Genomic DNA, 26818 nt, shown 5'->3' with positions numbered 1-26818 from the left:
TCTCAATATTATCCACTATGGTGTTTAACATGGATAAAATGGGAAGCAATACAGGTATATTGTTATATGTGGCTTGAAAACCCCTCAATTTGATAAGATTTTCTTGTACCAAATCTTCAATTCAAGGAGGGTTTTGAGGGGGTAGTGACATCTATGCAAGCTATAGATATCCAGACTCAAAACCTTTTTGTGAATCTCCCACCTCTATGTTCAATCAAAAAACACACATTTTGGAAAATAATAGTGAAGTTTGGGAAATTTACAAGATAAGTGCAACCCTTGTGGTTGGAAACATCATCCAAATTAAAGGTTTTGCAATTTAATGTCACCAACATGAAGCAATTTTAGGGGGAAAAGTGTAGGAACATAGGGGTATACAAAGAACTATTATTGTTAGCAATGAAAATGTTGACAAAAGTAATGCTTTGAGAAGATCTACAAGGTAGAGAAAACTTCCAAATAAATTCTCAGATTATGAATTGTTCTTCTTTCAAGAGGTAAAGCTAGAACTTTTGTTCTCTGATCAAATAGAATCTGCAAACTTTAAAGTTTCTTGCAAAGCATCTAATTGCCAAAAATGGAAGGGTGCAATGCAAGAGGAAATGGACTCTTTATTGACAAATGAAACTTTGGATTTGGTTTCATTACCACCAAATTGTAGAGCTTTGAAAAATAAATGGATTTTTGGTTGACAGAAAGATGAAAGTCACAGAAGAAACAAAGCCAAATTGGTTGTGAAAAGCTTTGATCAACAAAAGGGAATTAATTTCAATGACATCTTCTCACCAATAGTCAAAATGACAACCATTTGTGCTATTTCAGGAATTGGTTGTACTTCATAAGCATGAACTTGAAAAAATTAATGTCAAAATGATATTTCTTCATAGTAACATAAACAAAGACTTGCACATGATGCAACTTAATGGTTTTGCAAAATAAGGACATGAACATTTAAATTGTAGGATAAAGAGAACTTTATATGTTTGGTTCACTTGGAAGATGAGTGGGAAGATACAATTTATGTGTTTGGTTACTCAAATTGAAATTGGTATTTGAAATTAGAACTCAATTTAGAAACCCAGATATAGAAACCTCCATTCAAATGGATTTTAAGAATATAGAATAAAACAAATATTCTAAAATATTTTCCTAAAATAAAAACACCAACAAAAAAAGATAACCCCAAAAACTAGTAAACCAACACATGACAAAAAGCATGAAGAAAATATTTCCAACACATGACATGTGCCCAAATCCAAGGAAAATGAGATGGGCTTAGGTACAACTCAAGAAAATGCAAAAGAACTCCCCATCCAACCTCTTCCAAACCAAATCATGGAAAAATTATAGATCAGTCATATAGTGGAGGATAAATCCTAAATGGTGATTTCTCACCTAAACATGGAAGGAAGAAAGAGATATGTGGGGAAAATGAAAGGAAAAAAAAACATGACACTTGATTTATAAGATGATGGGGTCATCTTCATTGAACCGATCATAACCATATGGAATGATTTTTAACAAGACAAATGAGTTTCTCAAGATGCGCATAGTTTACAAATTCTAAGTATCATGCAACCTTGTTGCTTCTCCAAACATTAAAATAACCTCTAATTCACAAGAAAAGTTTGAACATACATAGCAAGAGAAAAGTCCAAATACTTAGAAAAAGAGCAAAGCCCAAACCCTAAAAATGAGAAATGTTAAAAGGAAGAAAAATAGGTAAACAATGTTGTAGTTATGGGCGAGCTTAAAAAATGACCTGAATAGAATTTTCAATTTCAAGTATGAAGATGGAAGAGTGGTAATGTAATTTTGAGATAAAATTAAAATTCTAAAATTTTAATTCCATTTTGTCATTCTTGACACAAATGCAAAAAAAAAATTCAAAACTAGAATAGGAAAATATCAATTCCACTCTATTTCCATGAACTAAACTAAACCTTGATGAATATTCGTGGAAGTGGAAATCACCAAAATGTAGGGTTGACTAAGGAAAAACCTCGATATAGCTATCAACACACACACTTTTTAGATCTACAGGATTCAAAAGATAGTTTTGAACACCAGCCCAAGTACCCTTTTCAAAGCATTTTCCAAATATTTATTTATTTTTTATTTCTATTATATCCGGTTGAGGTCAAGATTATCCCTTACCCTAACATTTTTATGTTAGTTCAGTTACAGATCTAGGACTCTAGATTATAGCTTTATAGATTACTGTGCTAGTTTCACGCCCACGTAGAGGTCGAGGGCTTCCTCTATTTGGGGTTAAGGTCATAGATAGAAAAATAGAGATTGGTACTTAGTTTGGATTTTTTAGTTTCTAGGGGCTTAGAGTAGAATTCAAGTCATTGTGGGCTTTCGAACAATAGTAATTCACTTATTTGAGATTATTTCCAACAAATATCTTCGTGATTCTATCATTATTCTTAGTATTTCCTTTTCAAGATATAATTCATATATATCCCATGATATTACACATTACATCTATCTCACATTTGGTAATCAACAATAAGAGTCATTTGAACCTACAAAGTTGAGGTCTCTTGCTTTTTCCCTTTCCTTGTTAGTGGTACTAGTCAAATCTACTTTGTAGGAAATGATTTCTTTCTTGCTTGATTCCCAAATCTAATGGGTGTATACCATTTCATCCATAACAAGATCAAATGTATTAAAATGGTGTATATTCAACATCATTGTTATATTATGTTTTGTTTTCCCTACTCTTGATCACAATAAATATATTTATGAAAAAAATTGATGCATTGTATCTAATTCCTTTTAGTAAGATGTGTAATATATTGCAAGTCTGACTAAATCTACAATTATATTAGCTAGATCTAAAATGTAAATTTTGATTTTTTTAGAAAGCAAGATAAGTTATTTTAACAACTAGAAATACTTAATCAACAATAATATTTGCTAGGGGAAGTGTACGAGTATCCATTGCAACATACTTTGTGCACCCACATATATTAAATGCTACACCAAATTTTAACGGTTTTTCTATTTTCTTCATATGTAATGTAACAAATTAATAGTTATTTTCCTAGCTTCTAGGTAGCTGTAAAGATAAATCAATGTGTGTAAGGGTCAAAAAGTGGTCATTTCAAAGTGTTATTCAAAGCATGTTCCCTAATGCTCCATTACACATTTATTTTGACAACCAAAACATTGCATAGTTGATCCAATACTTTTGCACAAATCCCTAAATAACCACACACTATTGGTATCAATAAACTTGCACAATCGATCCAACGACTAACTTTTTTTCCATAAAAATAATAGCTTCTAAATGATTTTCTCATAAAATTTAATTTAAAAAATCTATTTTATGATAATTATCTAAGGAAACTCAGGTGCGGAAACAGCCTCCTACACTAATCTCATAAGGAAAGTATGATGCAAATCCTATTAAAATCTTCTACACTTATAGATTCAATATCATGTAAACAACAATATTGCAGCCAAACATGCATACAAAAAATAGACAGAGAAAGGAACACATAACACAAGGATTTGTCGGTGGGGAAAAACCTTTCGGTAAAACAACCCCACCCCTTCAGAACCTGCACAATGTATTATCTTCAACACAAGGTTACAATACACTTGCAATGCAAGTTCAACATCGACAACAGAAGACTCTAGTAGCTACTCGTAGTACCAACAATACACATTTTTCGCATTGCATCTCTTCACAACCCTAAAAAAATCCTTATAACATGCGCTTCACTTTAGGGCTACTCCCAAAAGGTAAACCGTATTAGGGTTTTACTATTGGGGTAGAATATACAGTACTCAAATATCTTAGTTTCCACATGTCTTCCCTGTCATTGAATCTTCCTAACATAGCTCTTACGTGTCATAGGAATCCGTCATAACTGTTTTGGTCATGATCTCCTTACACATAATTCAAGATGTCGACACATCAACATTATTTACAAGAAATACATTTTACAAAACAAATAATAAGAATAGGAATTATACAAGGTTGAGACACCTTATTCCTAACATTCTCCCACTTGTCGAACACCTTGTAAGAGCAACAGGAACATAACAGGAACTAATCGCTATAGGCCGAAAGGCCCATAGACTCCGAACACCATCTGAACTTCTCAGTGCCCACTGGTTTCGTTAATGCATTTGCAACATTCTTCACAGTATCTACCTTTTCCAAATTTACCTTTCCATCTTCCACCATATCTCTCACAAAGTGATACTACACATCAATGTGCTTCGTTCTGGCATGGAAAGCTGGATTCTTTGCAAGGCAAATAGCACTCTAACTGTCACACCAAATAGTAATCTATTTTGCATCAACACCAACATCAGAACACAATCTCTTAAGCCAAATGGCTTCCTTACAAGCATGAGTAGCAGCCATGTACTCAACTTCTGTAGTGGACAAAGCACCACAGGTTGCCGTTTGCTCATCCAACTGATGGCACCACCAAACATAGTGAACACATAAGCACTGGTGGATCTCCTGCGGTCAATATCACCTGCCCAATTGAATCCACAAACCCATGAATACAAACTGAATGTGGAGATCTAGAAGAGTTACCATGATAACATATGGAGTAATCTGATGTACCCCTCAAATATCTGAATACTTGCTTAATTGCATCCCAATGTATCCGTCCAAGATTAGCCATAAATCAACTTAGGACTCCCACTGCTTGGGCAATGTCTGGTCTAGTACAGACCATAGCATACATAAGACTGCTAACTGCACTAGCATAAGGTACTCTACTCATGTCCTCCACCTCACTAGGAAATTTTGGACAATCATCTACAGATAACTTTGTTCCCATAGGAATAAGAACACATAGTGGTCTACAATCTTCCATGTTGAACCTGTCCAACACAGACTTCACATACTTACTCTGACTCAACCAAAGTTTTCCATTAGACCTATCTCTATTGATTTTCATACCCAAGATGTACCTAGCTACCCCAAGATGTTTCATCTCAAACTGTGCTAACAACTGAGATTTAAAATCAGAAATCATACCCTTACCCTTCCCAAACAGCAACATATCATCAACATATAATGCAACAATAATAAGGCGATCATTTTCAATTCTGAAATAAACACAATGATCTGATTTCGATCTTACAAATCCAATTGACAACACAAAGGCATCAAACTTAAGGTACCACATCCTAGGATATTCCTTCAAACCATATAGAGATTTATTTAATCTGCAAACTGAGGATTCTTTACCTTTAACAATGTAGTGCTCAGGCTGTGACATATAACTCTCTTCCTCCAAATCACCATGAAGGAAAGTTGTCTTCACATCCATATGTTCTATCTCTAAATCATATGATGCAGCAATAGATAACAGAAATCTAAAGGATGTCAACTTTGCAACAAGAAATAATATTTCACCATAATCTATTCCCTCTACCTCTGAATACCCCTTTGCAACCAATCTAGCTTTGTACCTTTCAACACTGCCATCTGCACAGAATTTCTTCTTGAACACCCATTTACAGCCAATAGATTTTCTCCCTTTAGGCAAAGGTACAAGGTCCCATGTTTTGTTTTTCTCTAATGAAGCCATCTCATCATCCATAGCCTCAATCCAGGAACCTACATCTTCCATGCCCAAAGCCTCTTTCACAAATCTAGGCTCATCAGTGTTAGTAATCAAAGCAAAAGCACAACTGGAATCTAACATAGAATAACCAAACCTTTCTGGTTGCTTTTTTTCTCTCATGGATCTCCTCAAGGGTTGAGGTTGAGGTTTTTCTTCCTCTTCTTTTGAACTATCAGAGCTGCAAGAGCTCTCCTCATCATTAGATCCAACATGGTCTCTCTGTTCAATCTTCTCAGGGGTAGGAGGCAGCTGAACAACATCTTTTTCCTTTTCTTTTTCATCTAGTTGTAGCACAATAGGAGAAGATGTTAGCTCTCTAAAAATAACATTTCTATTATACAACACCTTACTAGTCACAAGATCCCAAATCTTGTATCCTTTCACACCATCATTGTACCCAATGAAAATACATTTAACAGCTTTGTTTTCCAACTTAGATCTTTTCTCCATTGGAACATGTGCATAAGCCTCACAACCAAAAACACAAAGATGTCTAACTGAAGGCTTCTTACTAGACCACACCTCCATGGGTGTCTTACCAACAAGGGCTGATATAGGAGATCTGTTAACCAGATAACAAGCAGTGGCCACAGCTTTGGCCCAAAACCTTTGTTCTAAACTAGCTCCACTAAGCATAGTCCTAGCCTTCTCCATCAGTGTCCTGTTCATTCTCTCTGCAACTCCATTTTGCTATGGGGTATACAGAGTTGTCTTATGCCTCTCAATACCTTGTTCTTTACAGAACTATTCAAACTCTGCTGAGCAAAACTCACCATCATTGTCAGTTCTCACATACTTAATCTTCTTACTAGTTTGATTCTCTACAAGGGCTTTGAATTTCTTGAATCAACTAAAGACTAGTGTCTTACTTTTAAGGAAATAAATCCATGTCCTTCTACTGTAATCATCTATGAAAGATAGAAAAAATACAGACTTGGAGATTGAAGGAACTTTTACAGGACCAAATACATCAGAATGAATAAGATCCAAAACATCAGAAGATTTGTGAGAACTAGAGTACAACTGAACACGATTTTGTTTACCATATACACAGTGTTCACAAAAGTCAAACTCGAGATTGCAATCATTTAACCCCTCAACGATATTTTTATTTTTTAGGGTTCTGAGACCCTTCTCACCAATGTGACCAAATCTCAAATGCCACAACATTTTCTTTTCTGCAGGAAGCTTTCCTTCCAAAGTGTTTGCACCCTTAGGTACACTTGTTGCACTACCATCAGAACCACTAACCATAGTCTTCTTTATTGTTTGTTCAGATGGTGGTGATGAAGTGATAGTTGCTCTCTTCTTTGAAATAGAAGAACTATTACATTGAGAAATGTGTGCATCAAGTTGAAACAAAGTACCTCTCCTAGTACCCTTAGCAAGCACCATAGCTCCTCTCATCATCTTACATCCATCTTTAGAAATAACAACTTGCACACCTACATCATTCAACATACTTACAGATAATAGGTTTCGTGCCAAACCTAGAATGTGCATAATTCCATTGATTCCCTTTACTCGTCCATCAGGAAATTTGATAGTGACCCTTCCACGTCCAACTATCTTTAGGTGAGAATCATCACCCAAGTACACCTTTCCACCATCAAACTCTTCATATCTTGAGAACCATTTTTGATGAGAGGTCATGTGAAAAGATGAACCTGAGTCAACCAACCACACATCATCCAGATGCATGGGCTACCAAAGCTACGATGAATGCATTGCCATCTTCTTGAGATTTTTTAGAACCAGAATCTGAGGCTTTCTTCTTCTTCTTAGGCTCTTTACAGTCTTTACGAAAGTGCCCAGTCTTATCACAGTTCCAATATTTTGCCTTGGACTTATTGGAAGTCTTTGACTTCCCACGGGATTTGGATCTACCCTTATTGTCAGACTTATTGTCATTTTTCTTCCCTCTTTCTGTGGATCTCCCACAAACAGCAAGGGCTTCTTTTTCTGAAATGGAAGCCTTTCTCCGCATCTCCTCTGAGAGCAGCGAAGACACCACATCATCCATTTTGAAAGTGACTAATGTGCTTTCGAGAGCCATCACAAGATGGTCCCATGAATCCAGTAAAGAACACAAAAGTGTGTAGCAATGATCCTCCTCCTCTAACTTGACACCAGCTAATGTCAACTATGCAGCTAGCAGATTAAATGCATTTAAATGATCCATTAAGGATCCACCTTCCTCCATTCACAGAGAATACAACTTCCTCCTTAGGAACAACTTGTTCACCAAAGATTTGGCCTGATACACGGCCCCAAGTCTCTCCCACAAACTATATGCGGTTTTCTCATCTAGAACATTCAGAAGGACTGCATCGGTTAAACAGAGTCTTATGAGACCCTTAGCTTTACGATCTTTGATATCCCAATCTGCTTGAGCTATAGTTGTTGGTCTTGTAGCACTTGTAGTTGCTTCCCATAGGTCATGATCTTCCAACATGTCTTCCATCTTGAGTTTCCATAGCTTGAAATTAGTGCCATTAAATTTCTCCACCTCCATTCTTCCATATGATGAACTCGCCATCTCAATCTACAAATAAGATTCAGGATAATCTGCACAAGACTCCCACTCAACTTGAGATTAGCTCAAAAAGCCCTACCCAACAACTAGGATCAAAAGTCAATCAAGCTCTGATACCACTTGTAAGGAAACTCAGGTGCAGAAACAAATTCCTACACTAATCTCATAAGGAAAGTATGATGCAAATCCTATTAAAATCTACTACACTTACAAATTCAATATCATGTAAACAACAATATTGCAACCAAACATGCATATAGAAAATAGACAGAGAAAGGAACACATAACACAAGGATTTTTTGGTGGGGAAAAACCTTTCGGTAAAACAACCCCACCCCTTCAAAACCTGCACAATGTATTATCTTCAACACAAGGTTACAATACACTTGCAATGCATGTTCAACATCGACAACAGAAGACTCCAGTAGCTACTCGTAGTACCAACAATACACCTTTTTCACATCGCATCTCTTCGCAACCCTAAAAAATGCTTATAACATGCACTTCACTTTAGGGCTACTCCCAAAAGGTAAACCGTATTAGGGTTTTACCATTCTCCGAGAAAATAGGAACACCAAAAAAAATTTCGGGCCGATGCCCTGAACCCCACTATTGGGGTAGAGTGTACAGTACTCAAATATCTTAATTGCCACATGTCTTCACCTATCATTGAATCTTCCTAACATAGCTCTTACGTGTCATAGGAATCCGTCATAACCGTTTTAGTCATGATCTCCTTACACACAATTCAAGATGTTGACACATCAACATTATTTGCAAGAAATACATTTTACAAAATAAATAATAAGAATAGGAATTATAAAAGGTTGAGACACCTTATTCCTAACAAATTAAAGCATGGACTAGAATTGGTAATCTTCTATTAAATCTAAAAAAAGTTAACAAAAATTATACACAAAGTTCCAAATATCAATAAAAGTTGAAAAATAAGGGAAAAAAACTCTAAACATATCCTCTAATAGCTGAAAAATAAGCAGATACTCCTACTTTATTACACAAAATTTTACTTTATCCAATCACATAAATTTTCCCCTCTCATGGAAACCACTGCTCTACAAGAACATTTTCCTAATACAAGTAACACCTCCACCTGATGATTCAATAAAACCCATGAATAGAAAGGATCTTCTCTCATCCAAAATAGTCTTTTCTAAATCATCACAATCTTAAGGACACTTAAGTGGAGTTTTTCCTGCTCTGCTAGGGTTTCATGCATCTCCCATATAAGATTCTCTGTCTGAGCTTTCCTTTTGTCATCTCCATCTATCAAACTGCATTTAGTGTGGGAGTTTTTAGGGCTAGTTTATAATGGCCCCAGCCAGTTGTGACCTAGTAGTTGTTATTGGTGTTCACACTTTTGCTTTAGATAGCTATGGAACCTCCATTGAACAAATGTCCTCGCAAGTTCATCTCGAAAGTCTTCCATGAGGTAATCCTGATATTATCCTTTCTCTGCAAGAATTTCACATTGCATGTAAATGGTTAGAAAAACATGCATTGATAGGTTATTTTGTGGGTAGGACTCCTCCTAAAGCCATGCTCAGATAATGGGTTACCAAGAGCTGGACTCCTCACGGAGTCTACCTTGAAGCTGTGCAAAACCTTACCAAAGGTTTTTTTTATTCCACTTTGCTAACCTACCTTAGGCCAATGAAATCTTTGGCAATGGCCCTTGGTTAGTTCATTCCTCCTTGCTTGTGTTCCAAAGGTGGTCTCAAGACTTTACAGTCTCTAATGACAAAAATATTAGGGTTCCTATTTTGGTTGAGTTTCCTAGTCTTCCCCTATCATGATGGCCATTTATTGAACCCATTGCCAACACTTTTGGAAAAGTTGTTACTAAGGAACACAAAAAAAAATTCAATGCTCACCCTCATAAATGTGTTTGCATTGAGGTTGATCTCTCCAAGGATCTCAAGGATTTTGTGGAGATTTAGATTGGTTCTCACACCTTCTCTCAAAAGGTTCTTTATTTGAACCTACCAAACACCTATTATAGGTGTCAGTCAATGGAACACAAGATCAAGGATTTCCCTTTGGTTGTACCTAGGGTTAAACCCCACCCAAGGACGCTCTTGTTAAGCTAGCAGAAGGAAAAAAAAAAGAGAAATGGACCACTATTGGGTGCAAGGGCAAGGCTTCCTCGAGCCCAAACAATTGATTGTTTCCTCAGCTTCTGCTCCTCCTATGCAGAATGGAGTGCAAAACTCAGCCATTGTAGGGTCCACAATAGTTTACTAGAGTCAATTCCTATTGTTTCACATGATCAAATCCTATTGTTTCGTAGGGGATCAAGATGGTTGTGAGGGCTATTACTCCTATAGTGGTTTACACTTCGCTTGTTGCATCCTCCATTGAGACTCAGAATGTGTGGCATTCTTGCAATCCTCCTAGACATGCTGAGAAACTAGATGAGAAGTGGTGGGTAATCACTCCTGGAGGGTTTCCCTCTAGTTTCAACCTAATTTCTACTCTTTTACAAAATAGCTACTCCTCCCTTGAGGAAAAAGAATATATGGAAGAGTTTTCATGAATTTTTTTATCATGGAATGTACAAGGTCTTATAGACCTCTCCAGAAAGTACTATGTCCATGATATCCATCATAGACTTGGTAATTTAGATTTTCTTTGTTTGCAAGAAGTTAAAATCTTTGGTTTCATGCTTTCTTCTTCATGTCACATCATTTGGCCAAATGACATTATGTTTTCCTCTCAGCATGAAACTGGTAGAGGTGGTGAAGTTACTCTCTTGTCACCTCGTCTTCATTATGTTATTATTTCACATGGTTTTGACCCCATGCACAGAATTATTAGGATTTTTCATTCTATTAATAATCATTCCTTTGGTATAGTTAATGTTTATGCTCCTAATGATGTTGTGGAAAGATCTCAACTTTGGTGTTGGATGGCTAACAACTTGTCTCTAGCTACTTGGGTCATGTGCAGTGATTTTAATATGATAGAGTTGGCTTCTGACAAGGAAGGTATTTCTCCTTTTCACTAGATAGCTAGGGAAAGGGAAGTGTAGTACTATATGTTCAATAAATTAGGCCTTTTTGATCCCAATGTTAATCATCGCTAGCAGTGTGGGGTCTAGCACACTTGGTCTAATTTTTCAGATGGCTTTGACTGTATTTTAAAACATCTCGATTGTGCTATGATTACTGCACATTCTTTTTTCTCCTTTTATGAGGATCAAGAGTTAACTATCATTTCTCTGTCAAATGTGACATTATCATACCACTATCCCATTTATTTTACCATTTCTTGGCAAACAACTATTCAGTGCTCTGTCAGAATGTAATTTTAACTCAACATGTTAGTGTTGATGCATGCTTCCACTATTGCTCACATCCTACATGTTTGGAATTTGGAGCCACATCCCCATTCTCAAATAGGCTAGATTCGATGTGGAATTATGTTGCTACTAGAACTGGTAGGTTTCTTCACATCTATGGGTGGAAATTGGTTGTTTTCAGAAAAAAGATCTTATGAAGCCAATACCAAGGCTCTTAGAAAGGCTTTTGAAGATCTTACCCTTAACCCATTTGATTGTGATTTGCAAGTCCATCTTGCCAAGCTTTGCTATGAGAAATAGATTGCTGGTAACTACATTTCTTGAGGTGCCCAAATCAAAGTTCGGCTCCACTAGTTGGAGGTTGGCAATAAAAAGATTAAATAGGGCAATGCTATGCTTTCCAGTTTCTCTGACATCTTGCAAGCCTTTGTTCATCATTATGAAAATGTTTTTGCTTCGCAGGGAAATTTGGTTTCTTAGGAGGAAGCTCTCAAAAAGTGTATTTTTGTTACTCAAAACCACCTTGCAATCGAGTAATGGGATTTCTGTGAATAGCTTCTCACCATCAAGGACCTCAAGGAGGCTATCTTTTCTATGGAAGATGGTAAGTCCCTTGGATGTAACGGGTTCCCTTGTGAATTTTACAAACACCTCTGGGTGTCTATTGGTCTAGACCTACACAAATTTTATCTTGAAGCCTACCACATAAAGAGTCTAGGCGCCATCATTAACAAAGGAAACATTAAACATACCTAAAGCTAGTGACCCTGAGGATATTTGCAATTGGCAGCCCATCATCTTGCTTAATGTGTCATACAAGATCATTGCTAAGGCTTTATCTCTCAAGATTCGACATCTTCTTCCCTTAATTGTGTGCCCAAACCAAACTGATTTTATCAAGTTCTAGTATATTCTTGACATCATCATTGTTTTTTGGGAAGGTATGGAGTGGGCGTGTAAGTCCAATCAGCAAACTATGTTTTTTAAAATTAATTTTGCCAAAGCTTATGATTGAATTGAATGGCCCTTCATTTTGGCTATGCTTCAGGCTTTGGGTTTCAGCCCTAACTTTCTTCATTCTATGGAAATGCTTTTTGGTGATGGTAATGCTTCTATTACCATTAACAGTTCTCAACCTAAAGCCTTTAGGATTTTTTAAGCTATTCGACAGGGTTTCTCTCTAGCCCCAGCTTTGTATGTTCTTGCTATTGAAGGGTTTGGTTACTTACTTGCCCACTCTATTTCTATTGGTTTGGTTCATGGAATTTCCTTGTCTAAGTCTTTTTCTCAACTTTTCAATGGCCACTTTACTAATGACTCACTCTCTTGGAGGATGAGAAAAATATCACTAATGCTTGGACACTTTTTGTCAAGCTTATGGTTCGCCTATTTAATGGCACAAGACCCTCTATTATAGAAAATCTTTCCTTCTAGTGCCACCCTGGCTTTCTCAATTCAAGTGGAAATGGGTTACCCACAAGGATATTTTCTACTTTCTGGGCATTCCCTTTGCCTTTCAAGCTTCTCTGGTGGAATTGTCAAATGTTGTGCTCATGAAAATTAAGAAAAATCTTGATTTTTTGATTACTAAACCCCTTTCTCTTGTGAGGAAATTCCATATTTTCTCTAAGGTGTTGGCGGCTACTCATGTGTATAACTCTTCTTGTTAGGCTCCTTCCAGAGCCTCCTACCTCAAGCTGGAGTGTTTGCTTTGTGACTTTCTTTGGGCTTCTGGGTCTAATCATCATGGCTTTCACAAGGTTGCCTGAATTTATTTTTTTTGTCTCCCCAAAGAATTTGGAGGCCTTGGCCTTCTTTTCAGATAGAAGCAAGGGCTCGCTCTTTGTGCTAAGTGGATTATCTATACTCTCACTAGTGATGAAGCTTGGAAAGTGTTGGTTTAACATTGTATTTCTTCAAGCTTCCCTATTAACAGACCTGTGTGGAAAGGGATTGGTCTTTAGACCCTTCTCATCATGCGAGACCCTATTCATATCCAGGATTCCTTTGTTATCAAAAGCATTTGGAAAGATTGGGAAGTTGTTAAGCCTTGGCTTCGCTAGGATGGTAATAAGTTTCATGATGGGCTTTCTTTGAATTAGTAGAATCTTTGGCGGTCCTTGTTGTTTTCCATTCAAGGTATTCCTATGACCAAGTGTAATGCCCCGCCAAGGGATCCAAAGAATTAACCTAGAATTTCACTAAGTTTGGTAACATTTTTTTTTTTTTTTACATGAAAGTAAATACCATACATAACTTATTCACAATAACGGAAGCAATAGCAATGTCCATCTAAAAGTAAACATAACATACATAACTGATTTCATTCTTTTAGAATCCCTTAACGTTGAATTACATCTAAATTAACTAACATACATGAATCCATCTAGTACAACATCCTCATGAGATAATAATGATAAGTCCAATGTTCATACATTACATTTCCAAATGCTCAATCATCCACTGTACATGTCACAGGGTATGACAAGCTCAAAGAATATACATATGTGAAATAAGGTACATCATCCTATTCCAATCCATGATACATCAAAGTAGAGATAATCACATGATACATCATCATAGAATACATATACATCCATCATAAGATCAAACATAATAAACTAAGTGCATGGTTCCTCCCAACCGTTAATAGCATCATTAGACCATCGTGGATCCTAGCCATCCCTCCGTGCGTAACATTCCAAATCATCGAAGAGATCATCGGTACTAACATAGTAGGAATGTCACTCCTAATATATACAACATCATATGTAGAAAGTAATCTAACATGCAAATAAAAGCATAAGATAACATCATCTAACATATGCTAATCATCAATGAAAAAGGATACATCATGAAGGACGCATCAGCCACGATGTCTCAATGAATAAGTGGAAAATACACTACCACCCGACTGCGTGGTACCTAAGTGGTCCACTCCCACCGTGCTGAGGAGATAATCTCAAGTCCCAAACAGGCTATCCATAACACATAGCACAAATCTCTATAGTCTTGGAATCCTAAAAGTATACTAACTCAAAGGTTCCAATCACGAATTTGACATCTACTTCCCAGAGGCACACAATGACATGTAGGAACCTACTATGCAAGCGGGAAAGTTTCATCGCATTTATCATGTACAAGTTACCCTGGCAGTTAGCTAAACTCCACGGGTCCATACTGATCTCATGCGGCCACTAGTATCCTCTCATACTGACAAGGCATACTATGGAATGCAAGGTCACAACCATGTGTCTCACTACTCCCATCCTAGCCTGTACAAGCACTCAAGGCATGGGCGAGAACAAAACACTTATCTTTTTAGGTTCATTCAGTTAGTATTAGGTGTGAATGTTATCACTTATTAATCCAACTTACAATGAGTTACCCTGGCAGCCTCTTAGGGCCACGGCCCCCATTGCAAGCCACTTCCCATCACTATATGCAGATATCCTACCCTAATGCTCATGGACTCATAAATCTCAAAATCACAAAAATAATCCATAATAAAATCATCAAATATGCATAAAAACATCAAATCTCCATGAGAAAACATCCATAGAAAATCATGACCGCAACAGCTCTCTATTGGCAACTGAAGCATCACTAATAATCAAAAGTATCCAATGGTTCTCAATAACCAAAATATATCTCAAACACACTGATCGAAGACTCCAAAAATGGTTGATTCAAACATGTCACAACATGACATCATCAAGAATAAATCCATATCTCAGTCCCATCATGGCGACTAGAAAATAACCAAGGATAACTGATCGATGACCAAAAATAATGGTTAAGTCAAGTGTCTCATAAATAAGAATCTCAACTATAACAATCAGTATTCACATCCAATACACAGAGCATTCCATCACATAATCATGGTTGGGTTTATAAAGATCAAAAATAAGACATCATCATGACATCACAATCACATAACCCCCAAGCCTCTGGTAGACGTCCTATAACTGGTCAACACTAGTCAACCCAAAACAATAGCATAAAGAATACATAATGTAAACACATGTTTTGGTTTTGCTAAGTTTTCAATTTTGAATTCAAATGCAAAAGTCTCGGTTTACGTTTCCCAAACTATATCAAGTGGAGAAATTTCACGTTTTACCTAACCCATGTATTTGTTTGATAGATAAAAAGTTTCTCCATTAGACTCAATTTTCTAATTGATCTAATAATATTTTATTCATATAAACTTTGCTTGAAAAATGACATTTCCATTGAACAAAATTTGCATATATCAAAACTTATATCACGTTCTAATAATTAACCTTAATTAACTAAATTAAGTTTATTATTATTATCTCTTCATTATAATTATTAATCATATTCTTTTAATCTTTTATCTTTACAAAATGATCCATCTATATAAATCATTTTAAATAAAATAATTATTTATAACTATTATACATATACTTATATACATACATACATATATATATATATATATATATTTATTTATTTATTTATTTATTTATTTATTTATTTATATATATATATATATACATATATATATATATATTTATATATATATTAATATCAATTGATAATAACTTTTTTTAAAAATTATATAAAAATCGATCACAATTTATAACCAAAGCCGAAAGCAATTGATATATTTGAATCGCCGCTGATGACGTGCGATCATACCTGTTGCGGGTACCCTGCGACCACTGTCGTATGGCAGTTCTTTTGTCACGGGTACACTGCATCGCAGGTACCTTGCGACCTGCCAATATAAATATTGATGGACAGATAAAGGTGGGGGGGGTACATACCCGCCCAGACATATTTATTTTTTATTTTTTTAAACAGCCTTTTTAAAACACTTTTCACAGAGATAAATCGCGATGCGATTTCTTATTTATATATATTATATATATACATATGTATGTATATATATATACATATATATATATATATACAGAATTAAAAACATCACAGTATATGAACATATATACATATATATATATAAGCATGTATAAGCAAATTTATGAATACAATCTTCAATTTTTAAAATTTCTTTATAAACCTTTGATTTCCAAAATTTCCAATAATTAATCTAATGGGTTTGACTATGAATTTCAACCCTAGCCCCATTTTCCTTTTTTGATCTATGCATATAAAATTCTCAAATAAATTTAATTGCCCAAATTGAGAATGCATACAATAGAAATATGAAATTTCTCAGAAGACATATGGAAGACACGAAGAAGACAGGAATGCATGATGCGGAAATAGCATAAGTAAAATCACAAGAATCTACCCAGATTCTGATGCTAATTCGCTCTTCCTTAGAAAACTCATAGAGCAAGCTCCCTTCTTCGGAGTTCTTGTGTCCTCCAATGCTCCAATTGCTCTCCAACGCTCTATCTAAGCTTCTAGGAATGCTTCAATATAAAGAGCTCTCAGGAAACCTCTAGAATGTTTCTAGAAATAGCTAGAAGGTGTCACCAACTAAGCATGGGTCTTTTCCAACCTTTTTGATGAGTCATAGGGTTGTAGACACCATGTGCTTAATTGATGCACTAACCCCCATGTTGTTGACACAAGAGAAATAGAAAAGTGTGTTAATTCCCATGCAAGCTTATAACTCCAATTTACTTTTTATAGAATTTCCATTTAAACATTTATAACTTTCATTTTGATTTTTATAACTTTTATTATTATTATTTTATTTATTACTTTATTATTATTTTATAATTATTATTAATTTTAATTTACTAATTTTCTTTTATTTAATTCTTTTTCCTAAATTAATTCTCATTTAATTAATTATAATCAAAATATCATGCAAAAAGAGGGGTAAAAATTTATTAAGACAGAAAGGAATACAACAAGGAGAGCTCAACAAGGAGCTCGATCCTGAGCAACAAGATCATCAAATTCTTGCACCATCTCAAAGGACAGTTGCCCCCTATCTCTAATATTCCAACCCGGATCATGACTAGAAGCCCATTTGGCTAAACAATCAGCAGGTCTATTCCATTCTCGCGGAATATACTTGAACCTAATGAACTGAAAAGAGGAAGAGAAGAAAATAATCTGCTTAACAACAGTGGCCAGCTGCCAACTAACATCCTCAAGCTCTTGCGAAGAAAGCATGTTCACCACCACCTGGGAATCAGACTCACAAATAATCTTACTCCATCCCCACAAGCAACACTGTTCCACAGCATATAAAATAGCTTGAGCTTCAGTGAGATTGTTAGTATAATCACCCTTATGAATTGAGAAGAAAAATTTAACATTCCCAGAACTACAACGAGCCACTCCGCCAATACCAGCCGGACCAGGATTCCCACGAGAAGAACCATCAGTGTTAATTTTCAGAACTCCATAGGGAGGAGGAGTCCAGTGCCCATCCCGGTTAACCCGACCCTTCCTCTGATGGTGAAGCTACCTGGACATAGAAGGAAACCTATGAGCCACAACCCTATCCTGCAGATGAAAATTGAGGCGATTACAGATAGCAAGATCAACCGGATCCATACCCCCATCAAGCTCACACTTCACAAGAATAGTTTCCTGGAGAGAATGTGATATTTTCCACCAAAGATGCAAAAAACCAAGCCGAACATCTTGGAATATGCGACGATTCCTCTCCAACCAGATATGCCAAAGCATGAAAGATGGGCTAGCAATCCAAGCAGCATGGAGAGAAGAAGACTTGGAAGGAGCACTACCCAAGCGAGCCTAGAACTCAGGCAAAGAGGAAGCATGCCGACAAGAGGAACCCCAAGTGCTCCACCAAAGGATCCATATCTGAGTAGAATAGGAGTAATGGAAGAACAGATGGGAGACAGACTCCTCTCCATTACCACACAAAATACAATAAGAGGGGCCCTAAAATCCACGTTTACAAAGATTATCCCAGGTAAGACAACGGTTGTGAGCCACTAGCCACATGAAAAAATTGCACTTGGACCAAGAAACTTTATTCCAGACTTGCTTCCACCAAGGGACCTCAGCATCCCCAAATAATTGTCTAGTTATCTCCTGATACCCAGCAGAGACATGATATTTACCAGACAAGGTATCGCCTCAAGCCAATACATCTGGACCAAGCAAAGAGGAACACTCTCTAGAGGCCAAATTTTGAGAAAGCTCCTGACGATCCATGTCTGTACCTCCAGGAGGCCAATCAGAGGAATGCTTCCATCTATAACCAACAATAGGTCCCAATTGATAAGGAGTCTTGTAATGAGCCACTTTATCCCATCCAGCGGCAAGAAAAGAGTCACGAAGAGGCTGAAGATGAGGGTATATGGATAAAATGGAAGGGAATCCATCCCAAGCATCAGACCAAAACAAAGCCTGAGAACCTCCTTTACATATCCAGAACAGACCCCTCTTCACCAACATCGCACCTGTCTTCAAAGTATGCCAAACCATTGAGCCACGACCTTCAAGAGGAAGTGCAGAAACAGAGCAAGGATCAGCACCATGAAAATATTTATGAGTGATAATACGAGCCCAAAGTTGATGCTGTCCAGAGCACCATCGCCAATAAAGTTTAGCAGCCAAAGCTTGTCTACTCAATAGAGCAGAACGAAGACCAAGACCACCCTCCTTTTTAGGCCTACAAATAGTTGCCCAATTAACCAAGCTCCATTTAGTACTACGCAAATTACCACTCCAAAGGAATTGTCGAGAAAGAGCATCAAACTCCTTGAGAAAGTAAATAGGTGCAGCATGAACCATGCTTCTATAAGTAGGAAGAGCTTGGATAACAGCTTGAAGAAGAGTAACTCGAGCAGCAGTAGAAAGCCATCTATGAGTCCAATGATTTACCTTATCCTGAACCTTGGTAATCAAATTTTGCCAGAAGAGATGTGGCTGCCTGGAAACAGCAATAGGAATGCCAAGATAAGTCAAAGGAAGTGAACCTATCTGAAACCGTAGGATACCAACAATCCTGTGCTGAATAGAATCAAGAGTGTTAAAAAAGTAAATGAAAGATTTGTGCTCATTAACTTGCTGGCCTGAAGCTGCCAAATAAACGTCCAAAGCATGTCAAAAGGCTTCAGCTTCCTTGATCCTAGCAAGACCGGCAAGAGCAGAATCATCAACAAATTGAAGATGGGAAAGAGAAGGTAAGCCATTACCCCACCGCCAGCCTTGAATAGAATTCTGGGACACTTGATGCTTAATGAATCTGCCCAAGCCTTCAGCCATGATGATGAATAGATATTAATTTTCTCAAATAAATAATTTATTAATTAAATCTATTTATTAAGACTTAATTAATGAACAATTCACCATAGACCTCCAAGATAAAATATGAAAACCCATCATAGAACAAATCATACAAAATCAGTCTAAAGGGTTAAAAATCATGAAATATGTCATCCGACACATTCGGTGGGTACTCAACTCTGATACTTGTCCTAACTCACTAGGACAAATGGTTTAAGGGTTTGGGATTTGGACTTGAGAATTTATCTCCCTTCTCTTATCATTGAGATAGTGTAATAGGGTACGCTCATCCTGGCAATTTAGGGAAGTTGATACCCAGTACCTGCAACCTACAGAAAAAGCATGCATGTACATACAATATATAATGCTAAGCTAAATAGACAATGGCAGGAAGTGGTGCATCGTGTAGATCCCGACTAAGCAGGTGACTACGACTCCCTTCCTTAACCACATCAAAAATGCCATACAATAAGAAAACACGCATACCATACACATGCAAGTATGGGGTAAGTATCCATAATAAAACACATGAGGTAATAAACCATCTAACTAATCATCATGAATAACTAAAAACAATATAATGATCATCATACATACATGAAAGGTAAAGTCTAAATGATCTCATCACATAACAATTGAATCCATATCATAATATCTGATAGTGTCAAAACAATACCACTAAACCATCAACACAGAACTAGTCCATCAAAGTCTGATAATAATAGCAACAATGAGTCTAGAAAAGATGTGAACGAGGGTAGGCACTACACCAAGACTCAAGCTGCCAGTACTCTATGGTTTTTCAAACACGGCATCAAGACTCCTAAGGATCTCTTCTCTAGGATCTCTATGAGTCTCAAATCTTGGGAGGATATTCAAGTCCAATTCCATCTTGCTTGTTTAGATCAATAGAATTTTGATATTCTACTCTCTGCCCTTCCAGATCATTTGATCCACAAGGTGGGCATACAATTTGTGTGACCTTGGTGGAAAGACTAGAAGTGGTATCTTGCTACACCCTTCACTAGTTACAAACCTAGCTTAGGATATCATTAGCTTTCTCCATGTCTTCCTATGGTGGATACTCTCAACTAATGTTGGCATCTTTAGTCTTCTATATATCATTGGAGAATGTGATTTGACACTATCGAGAGTGCTATCACTGAGCTTAAGATTTCCCATTTTTCTTGGTGCTTGTTATTTCAAGGGCTTCTCCTTGAGCCGTGACTCAAGCATCTTGGTGTTCCAAATCCTCGTTGTCCTTTTTGTGGGCATCCTAATTCTTTTTTGCATATTTCTTGGTTTTGTAGGCCTGCTTAAAATTATTGGAATTGGATACATGATTTGTTCAAGCCCTTTAAGCCAAAACCTTTTTCTTGGCACATGATTGTGTTGGGTGATTCCCCTAGGATCCCTAGGAAATTTGCCCAGATCTGGCATACTTTCAAGATGGAGATTTTGTTTATTTATGGAAGAATAGGAATGTTGTTCTTTTCACTCACATCTTTCTTGATATCAATTTTTCTGTGTACACTAAAGCATGCATTTGTAATAATGTCATGTTGTAGATACAAGCCCAAGCCAACAAAATGGCTCTAGAAGTGGCCCACCTTCAAGAGTTGCTCAATCACTAGAGTAACACAACTTGAATGGTCACTAGAGTGCCTCCTGACTCCTCAGTTGACCATACTCCGCCCCAAGGTCATCATCGGGGTCGCAGCTCTTCTGCACACCACTTGCATACATTGCATTCACAAGCTCCCTACCACCGCTTTCCTAGTAGTGGTGATGATGGTTGGCAGTGTTGCTCAACTTCTCCATCTTGTCGCAGCTCTAGTTGGTCCTCATTTCCTATGGCTCCCCCTCTTGTTAGTCCTCCTAGTGTTGTTAGCTCCAAATGGCCTTTTTGCTACCTGAATCTAGCTATTTCTCCACTACGACAGAAGAGAAAGATAAAGAACAAGTTGGTGATGACAATGTTGATGGTTGGATTGTTCCTAGTTCACCTGCCAATCCTAGGGATGCCTGGGGTTTTAATGATCATGATGAACCACCTAGCTCAACTAGCACTGTTCTGGCACCCTAAAAGAGCTGTTTAATTTTTTTTATGAATAATTGTTGATTTCGACTTCAGCTATGTGAACTCTTGCAGGGTGATATTGTATCTCCAGCCCCTTTTTGTGAATTTGTAACTCGTATTTTAGTTTATTAATAGAAAGGGACTATTCATAAACAAAAAGGTCTTTAACAAACTAATATCGATTCCATTTCTTCATGTTATCACTATTATATTCAAAAAAATCAGCTTTTAGTTTCTATTGCATAATTTGACAACCCCACAAATCAATATCTACTAGTAGTGTCATGCTTTTGAGCATGCAACGGTGAGCCGATAGGAGATTTAATTTTTGAGGAATAAATTAATTTCTAAAAAATAGACCATTAATGATATACATTATAAATTTGAAATAAAAATAATAAAATTGATATAAATTATACCCAATAACAAATCTATGATTAAGTATATTATACTAAATAAATTTATTTAAAAATACTTAATTTTTTTTAGTGAAGTTTGAAAATTATAAATAGCGAGAGGCCCACATAATAACTTTTGAGTGTCCAAACAATAATTATAAATCATGTAATTCTTACCCACCCAACTGATTCATTTCATCTATGTGCTACTGAGTTCACTACACCATAATTTGGTCGCCCAAGATTTAGCAAAAGGAGATGTGGGGATGCACACACCCATATTTGAATTGTCAAAATGTATGAAGATAGAATACATATTTGGGAGGAGTTCTTTCCTTGTGATTTTGATTTTTAGTCATTTATATTTACACATTAAACCATGTTTAATGTTTCTTAGATGATTCATTTTGTGAGGAGTGTAGTGATGATGATAAATATGCAAGTTCTATTACATATAATGTTGACATTACTACTATTATTATTTATTATGATTCTTTACTTTTCATACATTAAACAATAATAATAAATAAATAGCATGTTATTTATTTCACCCTTCACATCATCATTATTAAAGAACGAAAATGATAATGCAAAATATTTGATGACTTTTAAATTATTTGATTGAAGTAGTGATGGGAGATCATTGGCCAGAGAGAAAAACTAAAAATTATTCTATTAGTCATTACTAGTACAATTTGTTCTACCTTCTCATCTACAAATTTATAATTAAATCAAAGGAAAACTACCAAAGCATTAAAAATTATGAATGACACTTTTATAGATAAAGATACAAATTTTTAATTTTCTTAATTTTTTCAATATAAATGGTGTAGTGCATGATATATTATTAAAATTTTAATTTTAGATTTGATAAAATAATTTGAACAAGTAAAGAGTGAATTTTCACTTGCTAGATAAATGAACAATATTTTCTACTTCTTAAAACATTATAAATTAATTATTCTAATTTTCTAATTATTTTATGTTGAAAAATAAAACTCAGGTGAACAAGTATCACTTTCTAAATATGTTATAGAATGAATAAAGATAAACTTGAGCTTTAAATTATTTTTTTAAAAAATTCACATCATAATAGGATATTATCACTTTATAATTATATTGTAAAATGAATTAAAAGAAACTTGCTTTTATAAAAACAAAACAAAAAAACACATTTTATTATGAAATTAAAATTACATCAAAAATCACATCTTATTATCAAAATTATAACTTTAAAAAAAATCAATTTTAAAATTATAACACAAAGTTATATTTTATTATGAAAATAAAACATCTAAAAATAATAATAATAAGAGAATAGGAACTTTGATTTTATAAATTGTCAAATTATTTACATAATACCAAAAGTAGAATATTAATGTACATAAAGAAATTGAAAATATAAAATAACAAGTCAAAAAAATAATTTATATTGTATTTTAAAATTAAAAAAATGTTAAATTAAATTATTTATTTGAGATCATTATTTATATATAATTCATGTGGTGAATACATTAAATTTGATTAATTTTTAGTTTAATTTAAATAATCTTTTTTTAAAACTTGTTTTAAATAGACTAAGAGTTTTCATTTATTTTAAATATTTGATTTATCATATATAAATTAAATCATCATCTAAAAAATATCCCTTAATATATTTATAATACATACAAACATCAATTATTAAAAAATGAGCACAAGAAATACAAAAAAAATCTTTATACTAGAATAAGAATCTAATTTCTAGTAATAATATATAGATCTAAGTATAATCTTGGGTGTAAGCATAATACTAAGCACAAATAAAATAATTTATTCTTTATTTTTACTAAAATAGAACTTGAAACACCTCATGAAAATGAGTATAATATACATTAGAACATTTTCAAAGAACAATGAAAAAAACTTTAGTGAAACCCTCTAAATATCAAGCATCTAAATAAACAAAGATCTAGAATATATAAGTCAAAATCCAAAGACTTGCACATAACAAATGAAGAAACCCTTAGTGTCATTTCTGTATAAAATAATACACAAAAAAATCTACATAGAAGATGTATAAAAATTATGATTTGCAGTCATTTCATTATAAAAAAATAAAAGAGAGTATGAAATACTCATCCATGGAATAAAGAATCACACTTTCCACTCCTTGTATACAATACGGCTTCAAAACAAACCTCTAGAAGTTATATAAACCTACAAAATTTCCAGAAGACAAGTTATTTACAAATGAATTGTAGAAATCTGATAATGTTAACCTACAAAATTTTTCAAATGCTTTACGTACAATTCTCATTTTTATTAAAATATAATGAAGTCATTATTTACATGATGTTTCCACAATTAATTCATATACTGTTCCTACAGCTTTTGGTAGAAAACTTGTACGTAGAAATAAGGAACTCAAAAAGAATGAGATGTGGTTCAGTTTTGAAGAAAAGTGATGGATAAATGTTTTTTCTTCAGTTCTAGGAAACCATGATTACAGAGGAAATGTTGTGGCCCAACTTAGTCCGATTCTTAGAAGGCTCGACCATCGCTGGAATTGCAGGAGATCATTCACTTTGACAAGAAGTTTTGCAGCTGGTACACAAACTCCTTCTTTGTTTTTTTCATCCCCTCTGCCTTTAACTCCTACGCATCTTTTCATGATAAATCTAATTATAACTTCACATTTATATTGGGTCTTGTTTGTTTACATCTTTAATGCATTAATTATAACTTCACATTTATATTGGGTCTTGTTTGTTTACATCTTTAATGCATCTTTTATATAGATACTATTGCTACAGATATATATTAAAGAAGATAAAAATTCATATTCGCTGAGATCATGGAACAGTTCTTAGAAATAAATAATTCAATATAATGATCTTGAACACAACAAACACAATCAAACAATATCTTTATATAGAAATTTTTAGGGAACATATTATCCTTATTAAGAACTCAATTGAAGTTTGAAGAGAGAAGCGATAGGTTAATGCTTATGTAGTTAGATGAGCTGCATGATGGAATGATTGATTTAGAGGACGTCAGAATTCATTTTTATTTATTATTATCAGGATCAGTGGATCTCTTTTTTGTGGATACAATTCCATTTGTAGCCGAATACTGGAAAATTCCTAATAAGTACACTTATGATTGGCAAGACGTGGCCCCTAAAGAAGCTTATGTCAATCATCAATTGAAGGTCACATTCTTTCCAATCAAACATTCATAGCTAGCTCCAATAAACTTGAATTTCTTGGGTAAACTTTTAACAATTCACCTTGTCACTTTTGCATTGTTTTCATCCTAACTCTAGTTATAATAAATAAACAAAGTGCCGGAGCTTGCAAAGGGTTTGGAGGAATCAAGTGCAACATGGAAGATAGTGATTGGCCACCACACCATACGTAGCGTTGGTCAGCACGGTGACACAAAAGAGCTCCTTCAACAACTCCTCCCAATTTTAGAAGTACAAGAGCATTTTTGTAGCTATCCTCCCTACAAACTGTATAGTTGACTAATTTTCAAAATATTGAAAACGTCATAGATTTTTCTGAAAATTTCAGCATTTGATCTTCATGATCTGCATATTTGTAGTTGAAAAAAATTTAAAAATTGGAAAAAAATCACTACGTTTTCATGAATTTGGAAAAACAAAAATTTGACTTTGTTTTGTCTTTAGTGCATTTCGTCTGGAGATTAGCCTGTTCCTTTTCTCATTATCTAAAAACTCATTTATTAGTGAACTGTTAAATGCTCTTAATAGTTGTTCTTTCATATGTTTGAAGCTTAAATAACATTCTTACTTGTTTCAGATACACAATGTAGATCTATACATCAATGGATATGATCACTGTCTAGAACACATCAAAAGTAATACAAGGTAATCTAGTTGAATTAATCTTTGTAGAGACAAACTTGACTAATATATTTTCATTGTTTGGAAGTTCGAATCTTGTAATGTATCATTTTTATCTTATTTGATTCATAATTTCTTGAAATTAGATCCTGTGTTGTATTGTTTATCTTATTCACATCATATTTTCTTTGAATTTAGATCTTGTATTGTATTTTTATGCATTCAATGGAAAGAGATTTCTACAATCCATCAATAGAGATATAGAGTGAAAGTTTTTGTTCATGAACATTCAGAGTCACACTCCTAGATCTATAGTCAAATGAAAAGAGAATTAAAAGATCAAAAACTGATTCATCATTGTTTTCATCTTAATTGATTCATGCTTGTTCATCTTAAATTTTCCTGAATTCAGATCTTATATTACATTATTTCCATCTTATTCGATTCACCTTTTCATCATCCACAACTTCAACCAGTATGATCTAAGGTGCTTTTTCACTTGAGTTTTTCTTTATACCCATGTATTTGAAAGTCTAACAAAATTATTTTCAATCTCAGCGACCTGCAATTTTTGACCGGTGGGGGAGGTTCACAGTCATGGAAAGGAATAGATAATGACGCCAACATGGAAGGCCTAGAGATGTCCTATGATGGACAAGGTTTTCTCTCCCTGCAAATTACTCCAACAAATATTCAGGCTGCATTCTATGATATTGAAGGAACCGTCATGCATCAACTAGATTTGTATAAAAGTGAACTCAAACATTTGCTTAAGAAGTATTAGTCCCAACCTATTTCACATATTTTCC

At 35.0% G+C, this 26818-nt stretch overlaps 1 protein-coding gene across 1 annotated transcript; it reads left to right on the top strand.

Moving 5' to 3' along the window:
• The first annotated feature begins 29 nt into the window (after positions 1–29).
• LOC149575366 (purple acid phosphatase 3-like) lies at positions 30–26818 on the top strand. The gene is made up of 6 exons (XM_089816030.1): positions 30–54; positions 24626–24745; positions 25225–25352; positions 25494–25619; positions 25966–26033; positions 26568–26818. Exons 1-6 carry the CDS (start codon positions 30–32, stop codon positions 26791–26793), a joined length of 693 nt encoding a protein of 230 aa, XP_089672156.1. The 3' UTR covers positions 26794–26818.

This window comes from Cupressus sempervirens, chromosome 2, assembly GCF_028749045.1.
Source record: "Cupressus sempervirens isolate cs-2001-9-10 chromosome 2, ASM2874904v1, whole genome shotgun sequence".
Classification (NCBI taxonomy): domain Eukaryota; kingdom Viridiplantae; phylum Streptophyta; class Pinopsida; order Cupressales; family Cupressaceae; genus Cupressus; species Cupressus sempervirens.
Note: the sequence above shows the minus strand (reverse complement) of the source record. Positions and strands in the feature narration are given on the sequence as shown.

Excerpts from the sequence above, each read along its gene's own strand:
- LOC149575366 (XM_089816030.1), top strand. The coding sequence starts at position 30 with ATGGATAAAATGGGAAGCAATACAG. Across the intron at positions 55-24,625 it reads TAAAATGGGAAGCAATACAG|TTCTAGGAAACCATGATTAC; the intron begins GTATATTGTTAT and ends TTTTTTCTTCAG. Across the intron at positions 25,353-25,493 it reads ATGTCAATCATCAATTGAAG|CTTGCAAAGGGTTTGGAGGA; the intron begins GTCACATTCTTT and ends AAAGTGCCGGAG.